This window comes from Colossoma macropomum, unplaced genomic scaffold (assembly GCF_904425465.1).
Source record: "Colossoma macropomum unplaced genomic scaffold, Colossoma_macropomum, whole genome shotgun sequence".
Lineage (NCBI taxonomy): Eukaryota > Metazoa > Chordata > Actinopteri > Characiformes > Serrasalmidae > Colossoma > Colossoma macropomum.
In genome coordinates this window covers 19215758-19235972 of record NW_023494792.1, presented here as the reverse complement: position 1 = coordinate 19235972, position 20215 = coordinate 19215758, and the positions used below count along the sequence as shown (strand labels likewise).

Genomic DNA, 20215 nt, shown 5'->3' with positions numbered 1-20215 from the left:
CTCAATTTGCTGTAATATTGCAGAGTGATGATTACAGTCTACAGTTTTGTGCAAATGTCAGAGACCACCCTGCATTCGTTTAATTTTCAGTAAAAAGTTATTCATTATTTGTTGTCAGGAGAAATAACAGAAAGTGTATTTAACAGAAAATTACACATGAGCCTCCACAGCTAAATACCATATAGTTTTTTCAGTATATAGTGCATCCAGTGTTTTCATTTATTACAGCTTCCATTCTTTTCAGGAGATTTGCTTTTAGTTTTTCAAAGAAATCTGCCAGGATATTTTTCTACACTTCCAAAGTTCAGTCTTTTTATTTTTTGCTTTTCACAAACTCAAACACACACAAAACAAGTAATCCCAAAACACATCCAGTGTTGTTGAGGCCTGGACTCTGGGGTGGTCAGTTATTTGATTTGCAAATTTTCTTCTTTTTTGTCCCTTTGCATTTCTCAGTAACAACTTCTTGACAGCTACACATCCTTTCAGACTCAGAGTGTTGAGTTGTCTTCTCACAGTGGAAAGATGGACAGAAACACCTGGGGATTTTTTCAGATCTAAAGCAAGAGTGTTGCACCTCTCTCTCCAAAATAAAAGCTTTAAGTGCTGTATATCTAATGGTCTAGTGGTCTAGCAGGTCCTACTCAGTTGTTTAGCTGTAATAATGTTTTTAACTCCAGTTTTGGAATCTCCTCTTTTTCATTTGACTTTCCTGTTCCTTATGCAAGATTATTATTTCTGAATATTAATAATGAGTTTATTTCTTCTGAATATCTCCTGAAAAATGAATAATTTATACTTAATGGTTGTGTTGACTGAAAATTAAATATGAAGGGTCTTAGACTTTTGCAGAGTACTGTAAGTGTCACGACTAAGACAACACTGTGGAAAAGACAGGTTTTAGACAGGCGTGAAGAGCTCTTAAAAGGGTGTTGATTCATGCCGTTTAGGACAGCAGTTTCTTCATTCATCATAAATGCAGAGAGCAGCGTGTGCTCTTCAGGTCTGGGACTGGATGTCCCTGCCTCAAACTCTCCTCCCACTGGTCGCATCTGGTGGATGAATCGACGTGGGAGAGGAGTTGTGTGTCTGAAAAAACACCCCTCTTTCCTTTTTCTCTCTTTCTCTTTCCATCTTCTTCCTCCCTGTCTCTCTAACTCTGTCTTTCTGTTTCTGTTTCCAGTCCTCTTGCATATCGCATGTTTGCATAGATCGCAGCCTAGCTAGTTGCTAATGGTGTTAGAGTTAGTAGATTCCTTGGCGAACTGTCAAACATCTGGAGCAAAGGAATAAGAAGGAAAACAAAACATGACGTCACTCTGAACCCCATCATGGAAAAAATGGGAGTGAAATGGAGGAGTATTGACAGGGGGATATTAGCAGAATATACTCAGTAAAGCTAATGCTGCTGTACGAGTTGTTTCTAGTGCATGACTGCTGTAGAGTAAGATGTTTACTTAAAATCATTTGCTTGTACATTCTGCAGACCCTCCATCAAAAGAAAACCCTTATGAAGACATAGAGTTAGAAAACCGTTGTCCTGGAAGCAAATGTGCTGTGCCCATGTCACCTTCCTCACCCACTCCAGACACCCCAATTAAGGTATTTACAGATCCCCATCTTAAAGTGAGTGTTTGATGTCGGCATTTAAAGAGGAATCTTTCAAATAAAATCACTGTGTGTAACTAAAGGGTTAAGATGTAATAAAAGGTATTCAGAGTGAACTTATGGAGTCAGGATTGTTGACAACGGTGGTGATAGGAACCAGACATCTGAAGAGTTTAAAGCCTCTAAAACCAAACCTCACAGGAAGTTATTGTATGAAATAATGACATATACGGTGCCTGTTACATTGTTTTACTATAGTTTTGATACTGTTTTGGCCTAAAACGTATTGTTTAAAAGCTATAAATATGGCGGAAAGGCACATGCCAAGCATTGTATGGCCATGTAGTCTCCAAAGTAAACCTGTTTTTTCGCATGTTCTAGTTCACCATTATCAGCATTACATAAAACACTCAGATGTATGTATGTTCACTGGTCATTTTGGTAGTAAATAAAATGGTTTTATTTGTGCTGCAGACATCTGAGGTTGTAAATTTCTTTACAAAGTTACACCAAATGACTTACTTCTCAACAGCTGAATTATGCATAGGTTTTCACAGCATGTAATAAGAGATAAAACTTGTTAGTAAGAGATAGTAACTCTTTTGGAAAGTTTCTGTATTTCTGTAACTTAACTCTTCATTCCCACTGATGCCAGCTTTCCTCCAAGCCTGGCTTCTTCAGGCAGAACTCAGAACGGCGCAGCTTCAAACTGTTAGACCTGCGCAAGACCAACAGAGATGGGGGTATAGCGTCACCATCAAGAATAAGCCCACCTTCAACCCCCAGCAGCCCTGATGACACGCCCTGCCTCTCAGGAGACCCCTACAACCGCAGACGAAGGAAAATCCCCAAGGTAGCATGAAGGAGGCTGGTTTCTGTAATCCATACCTTATGTAATTGATTTATGGCTCCACTCAGGGGAAAATAGCTCTGTTCAGCATCTACAAAGAAAATGCTGCAGACGCTAAAGACTAACCTTAAAGATTTGTGGAAAAAAGGTGGAAAAGGGAAAAGGGACATTTCCTTTAGTGCTCATTAATGAAAATCTTGGACAGACGTTTTGAAAACAAACACAGTGAAACTCCCCCTGATAGAGATAGTGGCTGTTTTCTTTTCCAACAGATGGTGCTGAAGATCAATGGCATCTTTGAGGCCAGGAGGGGGAAGAAGAGGATGAAGCGGGTCTCGCAGTCAACTGATTCCAGCTCAGGACGAGGTGCGTCTGAGGACAGTTATAGACCTAAAACTTTATCTCACATATATCTCACGAATGTAAATTTCCGACTTAATAATTATCTGCTATGTTCCATATGATGTGAAAGTGATTTGGGTTGTAATGGTGAGCTCTGGTCGCATTTGACACTAGTCAGTCCATAGGAGGCCTCAGCTAGTTGCATGCTACATGCTCTGCCTTGTTCAACGGTTCTCTGTACCCCTCCACATGTGTGTCCACTTAACTTTTTAGACACGTTTACATTTTTGGGTCATTTGCGTTTGACATAGTTTTCCAAGGACGGTAAAGTTATGCTGCTTTATGGGATGCACATGTGCACCTAAGCCTAAAGTATGTGTGAGTGAGTAGCTGCATACAAATTTCTTGAAATCTTGTCACATTTCCTGCCTGTTTCTTTTGATACAGTGACGGACGAGAACAGTGAATCTGAGAGCGACACAGAAGAAAAACTCAAAGGTGAGCAAAGAAAACTGAGTAGCTTGACTATCTAAAGGCCCTTGCAGTTTGATGCCTGTGTTTTCTCTGTAAGAAGTTAGACATGCATGGGGCTACATGTGTCTGTAGAGTCTGACTTTGTTTCACTGATATGTAATAGCTCACAGCCAGAGGCTGGTGTCAGTGCAGTCCATGCTAAAGCAGACGGGCCGATATCGCACACTGGAGAGAGACCTGATGGACCTTCAGGAGAGGAAGCTTTTTGAGTATTTCCTTGTGGTGGCACTCCATAAAACCAAAGCGGGAGCACCCTATCTGCCTGAGGTCACTCAGCAGTTCCCCTTGAAGGTACTCTGTGACCTTACTGATCCGTGTTATTAGTCTGGAAAAAAAAATCAGTGTCCATGGATGATGGATGATGTGGGACAGTTTACACTGACCAGGTGTGATAAAAGTCCAAGGTCAAGTTCACAAAAGAAGAAATTTATGTACATACATTTGGTTTAGACCGTTTTTATTGTTTTCTTAAGAAGGCTATCGAATTATGTCAGCCAGTTCGGGACAGTGGTTCTCAGTCCTGGTGTCCCAGTGGCTCATGTGATACAGCTTTTCCTGCTCTAACATTTGCAGTTCACCTCAGGAAGGTTTTGTTAATTAGTTCATAATTTGCATCCGGTGTTGGAAGTTGAGGTGTTCCATGATTAATGCTATTTAAAAAGGCAACTGATTTTTCATTTAGGAATGTAAAATGTCACTTTTCCCCTTTAAACAGCAAACAATATTATGTTGCAATAGAAGGTTAATAGAAGGTACTGATACTACTGTGGTTTATATCCACTTAGCCAACATAGTGTGATACATAGTGTATTCAAGTCATAAAAAAATCATGATCAGTGCACCTCTAGGGGAAACACTAAACACATTGAGAACTACTGGTCTAAGATAATTGTGAGGTTATCGTAATGTTGTAACAATATTTAAAAAAAAATATGGCTTGTTCTGGCAATGTTCTTAAGAGAACATGGAAGAAAGGAATATTAATCATTCTAAAGGAGTTTGTTAAAGAATAACAGTTGTAAAAAACGCTTTTTTGTAACTTTTTTCTTAGACTGAAGTTCAGAAAAGTACCAAATGTAGGACTCTATGGCATATCTTTACATGTTTTTGTTGCTGAGTGTTGTCTCATTTTTAATATTTAGCTTGAGAGGAGTTTTAAGTTTATGAGGGAGGCTGAGGACCAGCTGAAGGTCATCCCCCAATTCTGCTTCCCTGATGCAAAAGACTGGGCTCCTGTGGACAGTTTCCCCAGGTGAGATATTTGTCCTCTGAGACAGCAGTTCACATTGTAAAAAACTTCAGGACAATCTCTCATACAGTTTTGTTTCAAACATTTCTTTAGTGAGACCTTCTCGTTTGTCTTGACGGGAGAAGATGGGAGCAGAAGGTTTGGCTACTGTCGGCGCTTACTGGTGAGTTGTTCTTTGTGCTGCTACATCTGATTTTTTGTTCAAAATCTGAATGGACAGTTATTTGAAGCCCACCCGTGGGAAAGTTTACTGATGGGCTTTTATTAATGTGACGGAAGTGTCTCCCTCTTCTTTCATTTCCTTTGCTCAGCATGTACTTTATTTCTGAATGTGAGATTTTGCTCGTGTTGAGTCAGTTCATGTTGAGTCTCCTCTGCACAACTGCTGCTTGCTCTGATGTAAAGTAGAATGTAGAGGATGACAGCCTGAGTGTGTGTGTTTGTTCACACAGCCCAGTGGGAAGGGGAGGCGTCTGCCTGAAGTCTACTGCATAGTGAGCCGGCTGGGATGTTTTGACCTCTTCTCAAAGGCATGTCCACTTCACTCCACAATAAGATAATATAAGCAAGACAATGCTGAGGAATCCTACACAAAGCAGTATGAGTTCTTCTGTTTTTACCAAACTGAGAGTGGGTTTGTGTGTTGCCCTTATTTAGATGCTGGATGAGGTTGAGAAAAGGAGGGCCATTTCTCCTGCTCTGGTGCAGCCCTTCATGAGGGGCATAATGGAGGCTCCCTTCCCAGCCCCGGGCAGAACCATTACTGTGAAGAACTTCCTTCCAGGATCAGGCACTGAGGTGGGTTCAGTCACAGACAGTTTTTTTTTAATCAACAGCTGTTTTTTGTTGTTTTTAAATACAAATCACTGACTTCAGTTAGAAATGCACATGCTGTAAAATGATAGATTGGTAGTGTACCACTTCTTCACCGGTGTGATAAAAATAAAGCAAAAAAGCAAAAAAGATGCTGCCATGCAAGACAGCCACAATAGAGACAGTCATTCAGGTTACAAATAAAATTCGTTTCTAACTATAAATCACATTTACATAACTTCTTAAATATAACTCTCTCTTTCTTTAGGTGATAGAGCTGTGTCGTCCCTCTGACTCTCGTCTGGAGCATGTGGATTTCGAGTGTCTCTTCTCCTCTTTGAGTCTGCGTCTCCTCTTGAGGGTCTTTGCTTCTTTGTTGCTGGAACGGAGGGTCATCTTCACAGCAGACAAGCTCAGGTATATCAGTTTACTCTGTAAAGCTTTTGAGGTAGAGATTTCTGGCCTCAGTGGCCAGAAAACTAGCTGTAATGCAAAGTTTTTATGCAAACCTAGAATATGATTATACTGTATTAGAGTTAGAACATTTAGTTAAATTCAGAGAGTTTGTGCGCCAAAGTTTTTGTATGAATTACAGCACGTTAGTGTTCAATGGAGAAGACAAGAAGAGAAAGATGTGACACTAGAAGAGGAGGAAAAGTGCAGCCCATGGAATCATTTGTCACAGTTAAGAGACAGATATGGAAAAAATGCAGTACTGTTATAATGTTGCCATGGGAACGAAAGTCAAAGGGCTTTTTTTCTTTCTCTGGAAAACACTCGATTGGGCCAGAGGCTAGTCTTAGCGTAATGGAGATGGACTCTGAACTGCATTGTGTACAGTCGGAAAGACCATAAGCACAATATCTTCTCCCCCAAAGGTTTCAGCTAGAGTTGAGCAACCCACTCTACGCACAATAAATTGATTTCCTTCTGCTTGAGTATCTTCCAGTGCTCGTTAAAACCAGCAAGAAGATAGTTGACTTCAGAGGAGATGACGTGTCATTGCTCAGAAATGAGTGGAAACTTGGCTCTGTCAGTTCAGATTGTTACTGAATGAACATAAATGAAAACAGATTCGCTCACAGACACAAGATATTAACCTTATGTCATAGGCACTTGTTTGCTCACCATGATGACCAGCTTTGGTACATTTAGTCCACTGCAGCCGGTAATGTGTTTGTTTATGCTAGGGGATATTTTGTTATCCTCCTTGATTTACTATACTTTACCTAACAGTTTTCATGTGCTGAAGGTCCAGTTTCAAGATAGGAGCGAGAAAAGAAAGAATAGTGAAAGAACTCTTTTACCTTAACGCCACCTTGTGGCGAAAGTGATCAAGCACTGGTACTGCCTCAAGATTTTGTTGCTAATCCTAGTGTTATAGTACTTGAGTCTGGTCTCATTCTCAGGACCGTAAATTAAAGGTCTCAGTCTTGTCTTGGTCTTGAGATCATTTGGACTTGTCTCAGCCTCAGGGTAAGGTGGGCTCAGAAATTGTTCTTGAGAGTAAGAACAATGGTGTAAATGCCTCTGCAAAGCGATGCCTCTGCCTGAGGTAATTATAAACTGAACTTATTTCTATCAATATGGAATATCAACAGAACCTTCAAACTGAATAAAACAGTATTTTCTCTACATGTTTAAATAAAATCTGTTTACTGCCAGTTGAGGATCTTTGATCTTTTCAATGTGGCTTAACTGGATATTATTTGTTTGTTGTTCATTGGTTCCAACATTCAGATTCCCCTGAGGGAAGATAAGAAAGTTATTATTAGTGTGTTTTAATTTAATAATAAAAATGTATGTATTTTGTTTGCTTTATATTCAGTTGACTTTAGGTGGTGATTCTGAATATGTTTTAGAGAAGACGGACAGAGAATATATATATATATATATATATATATATATATATACACACACAATCTAAATACATTGGACACAATCTAAATAGTTGGACTCGCCCCTGGTGGTCTTGACTACAATACTACTTAAACCCCAGTATTACATCTGTTAATAGGGGGAATATTCTCAAAAAAGGTTCACATTATCTGATGTGTTCCTGGGGGGAGTAACATTATGGCCAGTGAAGAGTGATTATTTTTATTTCTCTCATCTGTCTGGCTGTAGCACTCTCTCTCAGTGTTGTCACGCGGTCGTGGCCCTGCTGTATCCCTTCACATGGCAGCACACTTACATCCCTGTTTTGCCGCCCTCCATGATGGACATTGTGTGCACTCCAACTCCTTTCATCGTCGGCCTGCTATCCAGCTCTCTGCCACGCCTCAAGGAGCTCCCCCTTGAAGAGGTGAGACTCTATCAGTAAAATACATGTAAAACACATCCTCACAAGTAAATTATTTGAATTAAGTAATACATAGTTTAGAAGTAACAAGTAGTTATTGTTTAAAAAGCTGCATGAAATTACACATTTGATCCCTTCCTCTCACCTTACTTGTACTTATCGTAGATTATTATGACTCGAAAAGGAAGGAAATGGCAGCCAGAACAAGATGTGAATTCCTCTATTAATAGTTTCAAGGGGCACACAGAGAGTAATGGCAATGACAAGGAGTTTTAAGGGTGGAGTGTTTCTAATATTTTCCTTAAGCTCTTCCTGTTCAGGTGGGCTCTATTCGCTGTCCGTGACCCCTGACCTCCTTCCTCAGTCAAACAATGACTGTGTGCAGCTTGGGCTGAGACTGCCACCCTCATAGGAAATTACATCATTCTGTCCTGTTCTCTCCCTCAGGTTCTGGTGGTCGACCTTGGCAATAGTCGTTTCCTACGACAGGTATATAGACATCCTACAAACTGCTTCATATTAGACCTCTCAGTGACTCAGTACATGATCTAGGTAGAAGTAACAAACTAGTTTGAATGGCATGAATAATGAATGAATGACTGAATTGTACAGAAAGAAGCTCAGTATAATTTAACCCCTTCAATCCTACTGGCCCATACATGGTCCACACTTCAATTCCTTACTTACTATCATACCTACGCAACTCACAAATTAGTTTCATATCATTTATATTAGTTACTGAATAACAAGTCTTAAGATGAATAATAAATCTGTAGTTTGAGAACAGAGTATTAACTGCTCTGTACCAGTCCTGTCTCTACATCTTGTCATGATCCACTGTTTCCTTGTTGACATCCTCTGTCTATATGTGTATCCTCCTCAGATGGACGATGAAGATTCCATTCTGCCCCACAAGCTGCAGGCCGCTCTGGAGCATGTTCTGGAGAGGAGGAGGGAGCTCGCCTGTGACAGAGGAGACCTTCCCAATGGTATATTTCAGGAAGTTAAACCACAGGAACTTGTGGGAAAAAAAAACTTCCACTGTCATTTTTAGTACAGTTAATTGTTTAACTGATGTTGGAGTTTTTTGTGGTGTTGTTTCACCAAGTCTACTTTATGTTCCTTATGTTGAAAAAGACACAAGGAACATAAAGTAGACAGAGGGCAATTTTAATTACAGCCCACAAGTTTTGAATGATTTTTTTTTACGTAATAATGCAGAGCATCTGAACTGCTTGTAGATGAGTTAGACCAATCAGGAGCGACCAAATATCCACATGATTTGTACATGACAACACAACCACAACTAACTGGCCATATGGCACACTACCTTCAACGCTCGAACCTGAAGCCTGAAAAGTGGATATACTGGTCTTCCTGGACCTTTAATTTATAGAAAATAATTACAATTTACAATTACAATTTAAATCACAGTCATAATACTGGTAAAAAAAATCTCAATTAGACATTTTTCCCCAAGTTGTTCAACCCTAATCTCAAGTGTTACTCATTTGTCTTGTGTTTCTTTAGAGCACTGCTCTCTGAGTGCTGTGGCGTCCGAGGCTTTTGTCCGCTTTTTCGTGGAAATCGTTGGACACTACTCACTCTTCATGGGAGGCAGTGAGCGTGACGAAGAATCCTCAGCCTCCTCTTCCTCTTCTCCCACACCGCTGTCCTTCCAGCGCGAGGCCTTTCGCAAGGCTGTGTCTTCTAAGAGTCTGCGGCGCTTTCTTGAGGTCTTCATGGAGACGCAGATGTTCGCAGGCTTCGTGCAGGAGAGGGAGCTGAGGAGGCAGGGACTGAGAGGTGTGTTTTCACTGTGCTTAATCTTTAAAACGTACTCCATTTGTGACACATGACATGTCATTGAGTCTCAACTGCTGAACTACTCACAAAAAGGTCAGGTCAATGATGATTTTTCTTTGATGAACAGTATTGTGCAAAAGTCTGTGTGAAGCACGTCATGATAAATCTTCCTTGACAGTAAATGTGTTCTTGCCTGTAAGAGAAGCATATAACATTAGAAAACATGCAAATAAACATAAATACAGTAAAAAGTAACAGGAATTTCTTCTCCTCGATACCCCCAGTCGTCACATAGAGTTATTAAGCCCATCTAAAGCACACCAGACTTAGCATAATGCAGCATAGATTAGCCAAACCAGGTATAGGATGATAACTACAAATAATACTGGGCTATCATGAGAAGAGGATTGGAAATGATTAAACCACCTGTGTCGGGCTCCAGTCCTCGCAGGCCAGAACACTGCAGACCTCAGCACACTGCCTCAATAAACACACCTGATTCAGCTCTTTGGCCAATTAGCAAAGCCTTAATGAACTGAATTCAGAGTGTTGGATGTGGCTAAACGCTAATCTCCACAGAACTTTGACCTGGAAGGTCCCCAGTTGTCTGATATACGTAAAATTGCTCATTCTTTTGTTAATGTGATTTGTATTTATTCTAATATTGTGTTTTTTCTTTTTTTCTGTTCTTTTAATATAATTGTACTATTTTTTTGTACAGTACTGTATGTTAAAAAAATATATATAAATATTAACTTTATGGGGTGTATTGGTGCCTTTATCCTATATCCTGTCAAGCTGACATTTTACATACTGTTTTTCTCTTTGGTCTTTATCAGTGGTGCTGATAATTCTGGTGAGCACAGTATGTTTTCATTAAACATGCTAAAATGTTAAAGAATCTTTTCTCAACCCACAGGGCTGTTTGAGGTGAGGGCCCAAGATTACCTGGACTCCCTGCCTGGAGCTGAGCATCGCGGAGTCAACAAGTTTCTGAAAGGTCTAGGTAAGCTTTCTATTTCTGCCTGAAATCAGTCATTCTTATAAAGACATTCAGTCACATTTAGTTTTTGTATTGGATAATCATTAAACTCAAATACATCTGTCTCTTGCAGGACACAAAATGAAATTTCTCTCCTCCAAAAAGTGACGTTTCTCTCCACATTGGGTGGATGGTGTTCAAGCAACGTGCTGCACACCAAACCAACTCCACAGACTGACTCTGCAGAGGAACTGAGCACTCATGGCAGCACTGAGACTGCAAGGAGAAACCATAAGCTCAGCAGTAACATAAAACTGTGCAGACATAAAGCCAAAAATTGTTATTCTCCCATTTAGATCCAACCAGTACAACGGTCATTTTTCACTGTAGACTGGATGTTGGATAACAGACCACTTTCCATACCATATTCCATAAGGCCAGATGAGGAACTTGGACTTACATGAAGGTGTGGACCAAAGTTTTTATTCCTGTGTACAGGTTTCCTTTTTCACATTTTAAACATTATTTGCTTATCAACTTTTTGTAAGAAATAGAGTACAACTTCTTCTTAAACAGGGGGCAATAAATTAATTTATATTCTTTGTAGAAAAAAAGACCTTTATAATTTCTTCTGTTTTCTTTAAAATCTAAACAAAACATAAAAACTAGTGTGAGTTTGTTATGGACTATTTATCATGGTATATTCCAAACTTGAGATTGTTTTGGGCTTCTGAGTAAAATACCACTGTGATTGGTCAGTTATGTTGGGGGGATGAATGGGAATAGGAAAAGAAAAAAGAAACCATTGTTGGCTGAAATCTGGAAACTGACAGGTTGATGGATGCAGTTCCACAGCAGTTAACCTATCTTGGGGATTCTGCACACAAATCTGAAAATGTTGGACCAAATTACGCAATGGACATGAATTACATGTTCTCTCTGACGTTATCAGACACCACTAGATTCGCCTTGAACTTGATTTTAAGGAACATGCTGGTCTCCTGTCCAAATGTATCATAGCTGTGATTTGACTTGTCTAAAACATGCCCAGTTTACATTCAGACTAGATGGTTTTTGTAAATCAAGAATCTTAACATTCCAGCCCCCCATCTGTGCCACTGGGGGGCACTACAGAGAGAACTTAGCATCTTCTTTTGTGGATTTTTTGGCATTCTGTCTAAAATCAGCACTCCTGACTTTTTGCAGTCTTTCATTTAAAAAAAGCCACACTCCTCCTTTTTGTATAATTTCATTGTTCTGCTGTCAGTTCAGCACTGTAGCAACCGCTGAACGCTCACTGGCAATGAGCCTAAAACTGGACAGAAGCCCCATTCCACTAAAAAGGCACAAGAAACCAAGTAAAACAAGGCATTAATACTCAAAATGGGTACTTTTCTTTTTCCTTTTTAGTTTTTGACAAGGACAGTTTCATAGCTGTTACACATTTTGCCATGAAGATCAGTTTGTTAAAAAGTCATAAAAATGTATTAAATAAAGTGATTTTCACAGAACATTGTAGCCGGTTGTGATGACATTATAGCAATTGTGAGTAAAATGTTTTACGTTGTGTCCTGTCAATATAGATCCCATCAGCAAAACAAGTACACCTGATGCTCATTTAAACGATTCATTTTACATTTGTTTTACTTGTTTTAATATAGAAAATGAAGCAGTGTTTTGATAAACAGCACCAAACACTCTGTCTTCAGGTGAAGATGAGTGCTCCATTAATACTGCCTTTTCCTCAAACACATCCTTCTCCCATCTTAACCATCTTAACGGTCCCAGAAATTCACTATGCTAATAAAAGGACAAACTCCTGCCGTTTAAACCTCTTTACTGTCCCACACGGGCAGCCAGTCCACTGAGAGTCCACTGAGCGCCGCGTCTCTCTCTGACTGTACTCCTTCACTTTTGTCTCTCCACTCAGACTCATGCTTTTCCTTTTCAGCTCGAGCGCCTCCCTCACTCCTCACACCCTCCACCTTTTTCCTTTCTCTCTGTCTCGCTCTCCTTCTCTCCCTCCTCTTCTTACCCGTATTCCGGCAAGTCCGGTGAGTAGTGTCTCGACCTCTGTTCTGTGATTGGCTGCTCGCTCAGAGTCACAAACCGCGTGCCTATCGGAGCAAGCACTGCCAGCCAATCCCGTGGCAGGAGGGCGGGGCTTGTCCGAAAACAGGTGGTAAACAAAACCTCCGCGCCTGCCGCCTCGTCCAGCCTCCGGATCATCGCCAATTCCTCACATTCCAGCCTTCAGGCAGCTCCGTCTGCGGGGACGAAATACTCCGGCATTCCGCGCACATTTCAGCCTTTAAATACAGAGGACTCCGCCTGAATTCACTTGCCCAGACCGCTGTCTTTTAAGAGGTAAGTGAGTTTTTCAAATGTCCTCCAGTGCGGCGCCTCTTTTTCAAACACATTTTTTTTCACACAAGTTGTGCTCTGAGAAACAAACCCCGGGCGAGCGGGCTCCGAAACAGCGCTGACAGCTGCGGAGGAGCAGCTCACTTCACAGACTAACTGCAGCTACACTGAAGTACCTGAGATTTCTGAAATAGTTCTCCTCAGAGCTCCTCGCAGTCCGTCTTTCCCTCCTCGCTCCGCGGCAGACAGACTTCCTGCGCGCTCAGGCCGGAACTTTTTACACAGACTGAGTGAGGCTGGTGCGGTTAAAGATCAGCCCTCAGTCTGAGGGGCTTCTCCTCACTGAAGACCCCTCACACAGTCCGTGCACTTTAGCAGAGAGAGCACGACGAGCTACAGGTGTCCGTCTAACAGGCCTGCACGGTCAACACCATTAGACTGTAGATAAAACGCTATTATCAAACTGCTGTGGCTCAGTGTTAGTAACAGTAGCTAATAATAACAGTTATTAAATTACTAGTTTTTACGAGCCAGAAGGGTTGTTGACCTTACAACCTGAAAATATGTCGACATTTAATACATTAATTGTTTTGTCTTTAGGTAATAAGCTTTATGTAAAATGGCCAAAAATGAATAAAAGTTCATTTCAGTGAATGTGAACTGTTTATGCTGAGTCAACGAGAATTTCTTTCCAGTGAAACTGAACTAAATTTCACTGAAATATTCACATTTTGTTCCGTCAACAATTGAATTTTATACTGAGGTAACAAAGTCCTTGTATACTGACTCTACTCTGTTTGACTGAATGGAAATGTGTGGCATATTTGAATTTAGTTCATACAATGATTTATCTTTTTGAGTTTAGTTTTACTCACCCACAGTTATTTAAAACTAATCATAAATTAAGAACAAAAAGTGTAATAAATAGCAACAATCATTGTAATTATTGCTTTTATATTTTAATTACAATAGTAATAGTAATACTCAAATGACACGTCTAGTACACTCTTCCAGTTTGTTCCCAACATGTGTCATTGAAACAGAATCAGATCAGAGCATTTCTTTAACAAACTGAAAAAAGATGGATGGACACACTCTTTTAAGATTAAGTTTGTTTTCGGAAGTTTGTAGAGCTTTGATTAACCCCGTACCAAGCCAAAGTTTTATTGCATGCTTTTATAACCCAAGAAAAGCTCCATTAGTTTGCACTGAAGTCCCTGCAGTTTATGTATCATAAGCCTTAGTATGTAATAAGCCTGGAATGTTAAGAGGTTAATATGGCCTAATCAAATCTGATGAATGGTATATTGTTAAAAATGAATTTAATTACTTATTTAGATTGAAAATGAGCAGCTTCTCAAGAGACCTCTCGTTGCAGTTGGTCAAGATGTTCCACACACACTGTTCTTCTGCAGTTCCAGTATGTCCATAAGTGATGAGAAAGGATCAGGGCTGAATATATTTGGGTGGAATGCAGTATGCAGTACTATGAAGGGTGGGGGGGGCTCCACTGGGGCAACAGGTGGAATTAAAGCGACGGTACGGTGAGGAGAATGCCATGCAGTGTACACACCTCCTGGAGGTTTTGCTTTAGGGACAGCCAAAGGCCAAGCTGTTAGCTTTGGAGTGTTTGGACAGGACTGTAGGGCATACTGTGTTGTAGCTACTGTAGTTCATATACATTGTTAACAGCAGGAGTTCTTTTGCTTACTCATTCCACTTATGATCAGTGTTACTTATGTATTTGTTGCCTCTATCTTTCATGTGGCGTGAGGATGGTGAGTGACAATCAAGTGTGAATAAAAGTTATAGCGAATGTAAGGAATGGCTGTGCCTGGTCCTGTGGTCTGTGGATTTGTGGAAGGCCGGAGCTTTCTTCAGGAGAAAGTAACGAGTTTGACCTTTGCCTCGTAGCGCTGCATCACTGCGCTCTAGAGTCCAAACCTGGCATGTAAGATGATTGGTTGCATCTCCGTGTGTTCACCCAAATCTAAATGTCAGCACACGCATGTTCACCCAGATGGACCTGACAGAACCCACATGCCGCCTGACAGCAGACACATCCCTGTGTGATACAGGGCTGCATTATATGGACAAAATATCACATTTCTGCGCAGGGTGGGCGTTATGGCAGAAAGTGTAACATTGTGTTACATCACGATTTTCCTGTTTTTTAGTTTTTGTGAAGTTTAATAAGTTGGAAAAGACAATCTTTGAGTACAATGATTTCTATTCACATTTACACACACTGCACTGCACTAAATCCAGTTAAACAGGACCAGTTATTCTCTCTTTATAATGAAGTGTGCAGTTTTTCAGAAAAGCACACTGTGATATATTGTGATGTAATTTATAACAATAATGATAAACGTTGTCGTATCACACACCTCATTTGCTACATGTTGCAGCTGCAGCATAACTTGAAGCACATATTAAATAGGGATGCACCAATGATTTTGTTTATGGCTGACTCTGATTTCTTTATAACCAAAGTTTTTGTTTGACTTTTTTTAAATCTGCTCACACTGTCTGGGGTAAATGAACGTATGAAACACACTAGCACATTTACAGTATTTTCTATTAGCCAGGCTTGCAATATAAACAAAAATGCTTATTAGCATATTGCAGCCAGTATAATAGTACAAAACCTAAACAGTTTTTTACCCCCAATGTCTGAGTACTTGCTGTGGTTATAACAGAATGTTTCAGAAGGTTTGTGCTGCTATGTGTTGAGTAAGAGGCAAAATGCGTAAGTTTAGGAAACAAAAACAAAGTGTCTGTTCTATGACGTAAATCTACTGTAACATTTTATTCGTGTAACAGGCCCTGACAGTTTGCCTGTCCTGAGCTGAGTTCAGGAGCAGTGGTCAGGAGCAGTCCCTTATGGAATATAACCTAGATGTGGCACTGTATGCCTCTCTCTCATTAGTGGAGAACACACGAGTCATGAGAAACCTGTCAGCGAAAGGGTTAGAGGTGGACGATAATATCATGATACTTGAAGACAGTGTTTCGTTTTTTAGTCTGATAAGTTTGAACCTGAGGCCTCATTAATAAAGCGCACTTCTAAATTCTGAATTTGTTCTTGAGAAAAGTTCTCAGCATTTGTGCTCAGTTGATTCATAATAAAAAGAATAGCAACATCCATAACATGCCCAGAAAAAAAAATTCTCTGATGAAGTGTGATGTCATTTATCACAATAATGTTAAATATCGTTATATTTCCCACCGCCAGACAGAGTCGTTCAGTGTAAGTGGCGCACACTGTAATCAGCAGTGCTGGATGAACTCCTATAGAGTTACATTTACATCCACTAAGTTGCATTAATGAATTGAACTGAATTTAATGTTAATGTTAGTCTTAATTCAGCACTGGGTATTTGACAATGTAGGATAAGTGTAAGTGGTTAAGTGTATAGTACGCATTATATTCTCCACCTATATGAGCACTCTTTTCAACCTTAAATAAAGCTCCATGGTCTTCCTGTGTTCTCCCACTGTACAAACCCAGCCAGATTAAAGTGAATCTGGTCCAGCTGAGTTTCAACATGTGTGTGGACTGTATGTATATGAAGGCTTGAGTGGAGTGTGTGTGTGTATGCGTGTGTGTATGCGTGTGTGTGTGTAGCCAGCTGAGGGGGATTATGTATAGTATCAGTGAGGAACTGGGGGGCTTTGGAAAGAGAGAGAGAGAGAGAGAATATGAGATAGACGAATGTCACTGCTTATGTGCTTAGGATAATTAACCCTGCTCCTTCACACTTAAACAACGACACACTAATGGTTTATAGCAGGTTTGGCAGGTCTGGTTCACATGATGGTTTATATAAACCCTCTAGATAAACACTCTATGCTTGTCCATATACAGTTGTATTACACACACTATTAAGCTTTAACACGGTTCACTGTATTAAGTAAAAATGCTGAGGTATCATTTTCAGTGCGCTCCTTGTGTCCAGTGTTGTTTTGTTTAAGCCAAACCTCACACGACTCACTGTTGAAGAACTAAATAACTGCAGATGGAAAAAACCCACAGCCATCTGCATTTTGGTCTCTGGTTTTGATAACTATTGAAAACTCTTATGGGTTTATTCCAACCACAGAAACCAATACAGAAGAAATCCAGCCAGAGTGGGTTTAGTAAGCCTAACAACAGCCAGCGTTCTGCACAATACTGTCAATGTAACAGTTTTTACCAACATGCACACATGTAGTGACTAATTTATTCCATTGAATAATGCCATTGTGTCCCATGTGCAGTTGATGTATCTACTACAATAGAGTACCCAGGGCTGTCACAATTATTACATTTTCCCTGATTGCAATTATTTGAGCTGGTCATGATTATTTAAACTGACTATTTATTTTCCATAAATGTTCATTTTCACAATCATATGTTTACATTACAACACATGGCACGGTTTTTAAGCAAATGCATATAATGTAATGTTGGTTTACTTGAACTTGAGTTGTTTCTGTCCTTATTTGGGAGCTACTAATCAGCCAGTTTGGCCCCTTTAGTCTTGAACTTTAATACAATTTTATTGTCGTTCAGAAAAGGCAATTAAATTGTTAATCACAATTATTTATATGGTAATTAATCATCAGCTAAAACATCATGATCATGACAAGCCTAAGCCAAGTACCTCTAAATACCTGTAGTGTTTGTAGCTGACTGTGTGTGTGTGTGTGTGTGTGTGTGTGTGTGTGTTTTGGTGAGGGTTTTGTATGATGAACTCCTCATTTTCTAGACAGGCTTGACCAATTGGTCTGACTAAGACTGTGAGACACAAAGGGTTTGCTGCTACTGAATAGACACATTGATGGTCTTGCCGGTGGTGGGAAATGAATATGTTGTGTTTTGTGCCACTCAGACTCTTGAGTTTACCTCCTCATTAGCTGGTGGGTTCATATTGCTTTTGCTCCATTGAGTGTGTTTTTGCTCTTGAATGCTGCAGTTCTTCTTGCAGCACCACTGCAATGGCACACACTGTGTTATTTATTCATTTTACAGGCAAATATAAGGGCCAGACTGATAAGACAAATATAAGGGCGAGGGACCAACATACTACAAGCAGTTTGTTTGCTTTGTTTCTGAGAATTCATTTATTATTACACATTATTACACAGGTTGTTAAGACAGCTGTAACCAGTGACTCACTTTTACTACAGTAATGCAGACTGAATTGGTAAACTTGAACATAAAACACAACATTGTTAAAATAACAAAAAATGCATTCAGCCTTTCGCATGAGGATAAAAACGCATGTGTTCAGAGAGCTGATGAAAAATAAATAAAATGAAAAATAAGAGCTATTTAACAGAAACCAACAAAATCGCTAACAGTACTTGGGGGCGTACCCTCTGACCTGGAGTATTTATATAGTTTGAAAGGTTGTTTTTTTTGCTGTTTGATTTTTTTTATTTTAAGAAATTTGAAAAACGTGAACCGGCAGTCATATTTAACAATGTTTAGTTGACAACTGACAATCACTGACAATCGGTCAGTAAAGCCTTTTTTAACTGTTTAATTTTTGACTGTATGTTATTGGTTATCTGAATTTTGGCACCTTAACTAGTCACTAGGGGTGGGCAACATGATGATGTTTATCGTTATCATGATAAATGATATCACGTCACAATATGCTTTTCTGAGCACATCATGGATATCATTAGTGCTTAAAGAACAATGAACAACTGCGTGCTTAATTACAAAAGAGCATAGTGAGTCCTGTTTAACTGTGCAATACAGGATGTGAAATGTTGAGTGAAAACCATTGTATTCACAATTATTTACAGTATTTTTTTTTATTCGGCACTGCCTGTTCTTTTTGTCTGTTCCAATATCGTGATACATATTGTGTATCGTGAAAATACCATGATGTTATTTTTGCCATATCGCCCTCCCGTATCGTTGACATTATTATCCTCTCAGTCAGGCCCTTGTAAGGATAGCGGTGGTGTTGTTGTGTGTAAGCCTCTGTTGTTGCAGTGACTCCAGATTAGGACTGTAAGGAAGCTGGTGCACTGAGGGCTCAGAGGAAAGAGAGCGGCTGAATCACACAGACATGACGTGCTGCACACTCACTAACCCTCCTTTTCCCGTACACCAATACTCACACACACACACACACACACACACACACAGATACGCTTGTCCTTTCAACCACAGCTTTGTCAAAGACTTGTGTTTTAGGACAGATTCTAGCACAGTCTCTCAGACACACACCTCAGTGCTTTCGGCCCTTTCAGTGACCTCTCCAGTCTGAGTGTGTATGTGTGAGAGAGAGGGGGAGTGTTTAACAGTCTCAGAAGAACTACTAAATCTCGAGTTAAAGGCGAGATAGTCTGGGGAGAATTATGTAAGGATGAAAGTTACCCACTACAGTTCTAATGTAATGAAAGTATGAAAGAATACGAGTTTAAGAAGGTTAAAGTACTGAATGTAAATTTGTTAATCAAATCGTCAACTATATTAAGACCTAATTCTGTAATTCACAGCTCTCATTGTTAGAAACAAGGAGGCTTTATGGTGGTTTCATGAGACTTTGCATATGATTTATTATGCAGACAATACATCACCGTGTACCAGTAAGCAGTGACGTACGGTAACAATACTACTTCCTCACTTCTTAACAACTAATGTTTACACATTACACACAATATAATGTATATGCACTGTTTGTCTGGGGTTCAGTGATAGAGTTTCCCATAAATTTATTTTCAAGTCTTTATAAAATAATGTAATTCCCTGGTCAGTTCAACTTGCATAGACACCTTTAATGTTATATCTAACAAAATATGTAGAAAAAACTTACCAACACAGACCATAAACAAGACCGTTAGTACACTGGAGGCTATCAATAGCATGATGATATCAGAATCATATCAGCATCTGCAGATAGTTGCTTAAAAAATAATTATTGGCACTGGCCAGATGTTTATATTTGTCTGATATTTCAAATCAATATTTGATGATGTACTTGTTGTTCCCCGGAAGAGCAGAATGTTCACTGTGTAATAATAGTAAGGATAATAGACACACACATTTTCTAAGCTGCTTATCCTTCTGGGTCGCGGGTGGTTGCTGGAGCCTATCCCAGCGGTCATTGGGCTGAAGGCACTAATAGTAATAATAATAATAATAATAATAATAATAATAATAAATCTACAGTTCTAATGATATTTATTTAATGTTTTACAAACTGCACTGTACTGTAAATCCTATTTATGCTAACTTTGTAAAGAAACGTAGTTATATAGGTAATATCCACGAAATGCACAAAAGCATATTGTGACATAATTCATTGTTATAATGCAGGGACACAGGTGTTAAATCTTGCCGTGTGACTGTGGATGTGATAA

The 20215-nt window shown here is 39.6% G+C and overlaps 2 protein-coding genes across 4 annotated transcripts in view; both read left to right on the top strand.

Annotated features, from left to right (window-relative positions):
• si:dkey-82f1.1 (DENN domain-containing protein 2A) overlaps nt 1-11102 on the top strand; it is a 35189-nt gene extending 24087 nt beyond the window's left edge. Inside the window, exons 5-20 of the mRNA XM_036576405.1 lie at nt 1487-1602; nt 2264-2461; nt 2731-2824; nt 3248-3298; nt 3438-3625; nt 4477-4586; nt 4677-4746; nt 5036-5113; nt 5241-5381; nt 5665-5813; nt 7524-7701; nt 8146-8187; nt 8582-8687; nt 9229-9504; nt 10424-10510; nt 10620-11102. Coding sequence (XP_036432298.1) covers nt 1487-1602; nt 2264-2461; nt 2731-2824; nt 3248-3298; nt 3438-3625; nt 4477-4586; nt 4677-4746; nt 5036-5113; nt 5241-5381; nt 5665-5813; nt 7524-7701; nt 8146-8187; nt 8582-8687; nt 9229-9504; nt 10424-10510; nt 10620-10654 — 1919 coding nt within the window. The 3' untranslated portion in view covers nt 10655-11102. The remainder of the gene's footprint in view (nt 1-1486; nt 1603-2263; nt 2462-2730; nt 2825-3247; nt 3299-3437; nt 3626-4476; nt 4587-4676; nt 4747-5035; nt 5114-5240; nt 5382-5664; nt 5814-7523; nt 7702-8145; nt 8188-8581; nt 8688-9228; nt 9505-10423; nt 10511-10619) is intronic.
• Nucleotides 11103-12603: 1501 nt separating this feature from the next.
• Nucleotides 12604-20215, top strand: part of LOC118811873 (transcriptional enhancer factor TEF-3-like) — a 39188-nt gene continuing 31576 nt past the window's right edge. Inside the window, exon 1 of one of the 3 annotated variants that reach the window (XM_036576428.1) lies at nt 12604-12853. The gene's annotated coding sequence lies outside the window, so the exon portion shown is untranslated. The remainder of the gene's footprint in view (nt 12854-20215) is intronic. The other 2 variants (XM_036576427.1, XM_036576429.1) reach the window with 2 other exon arrangements.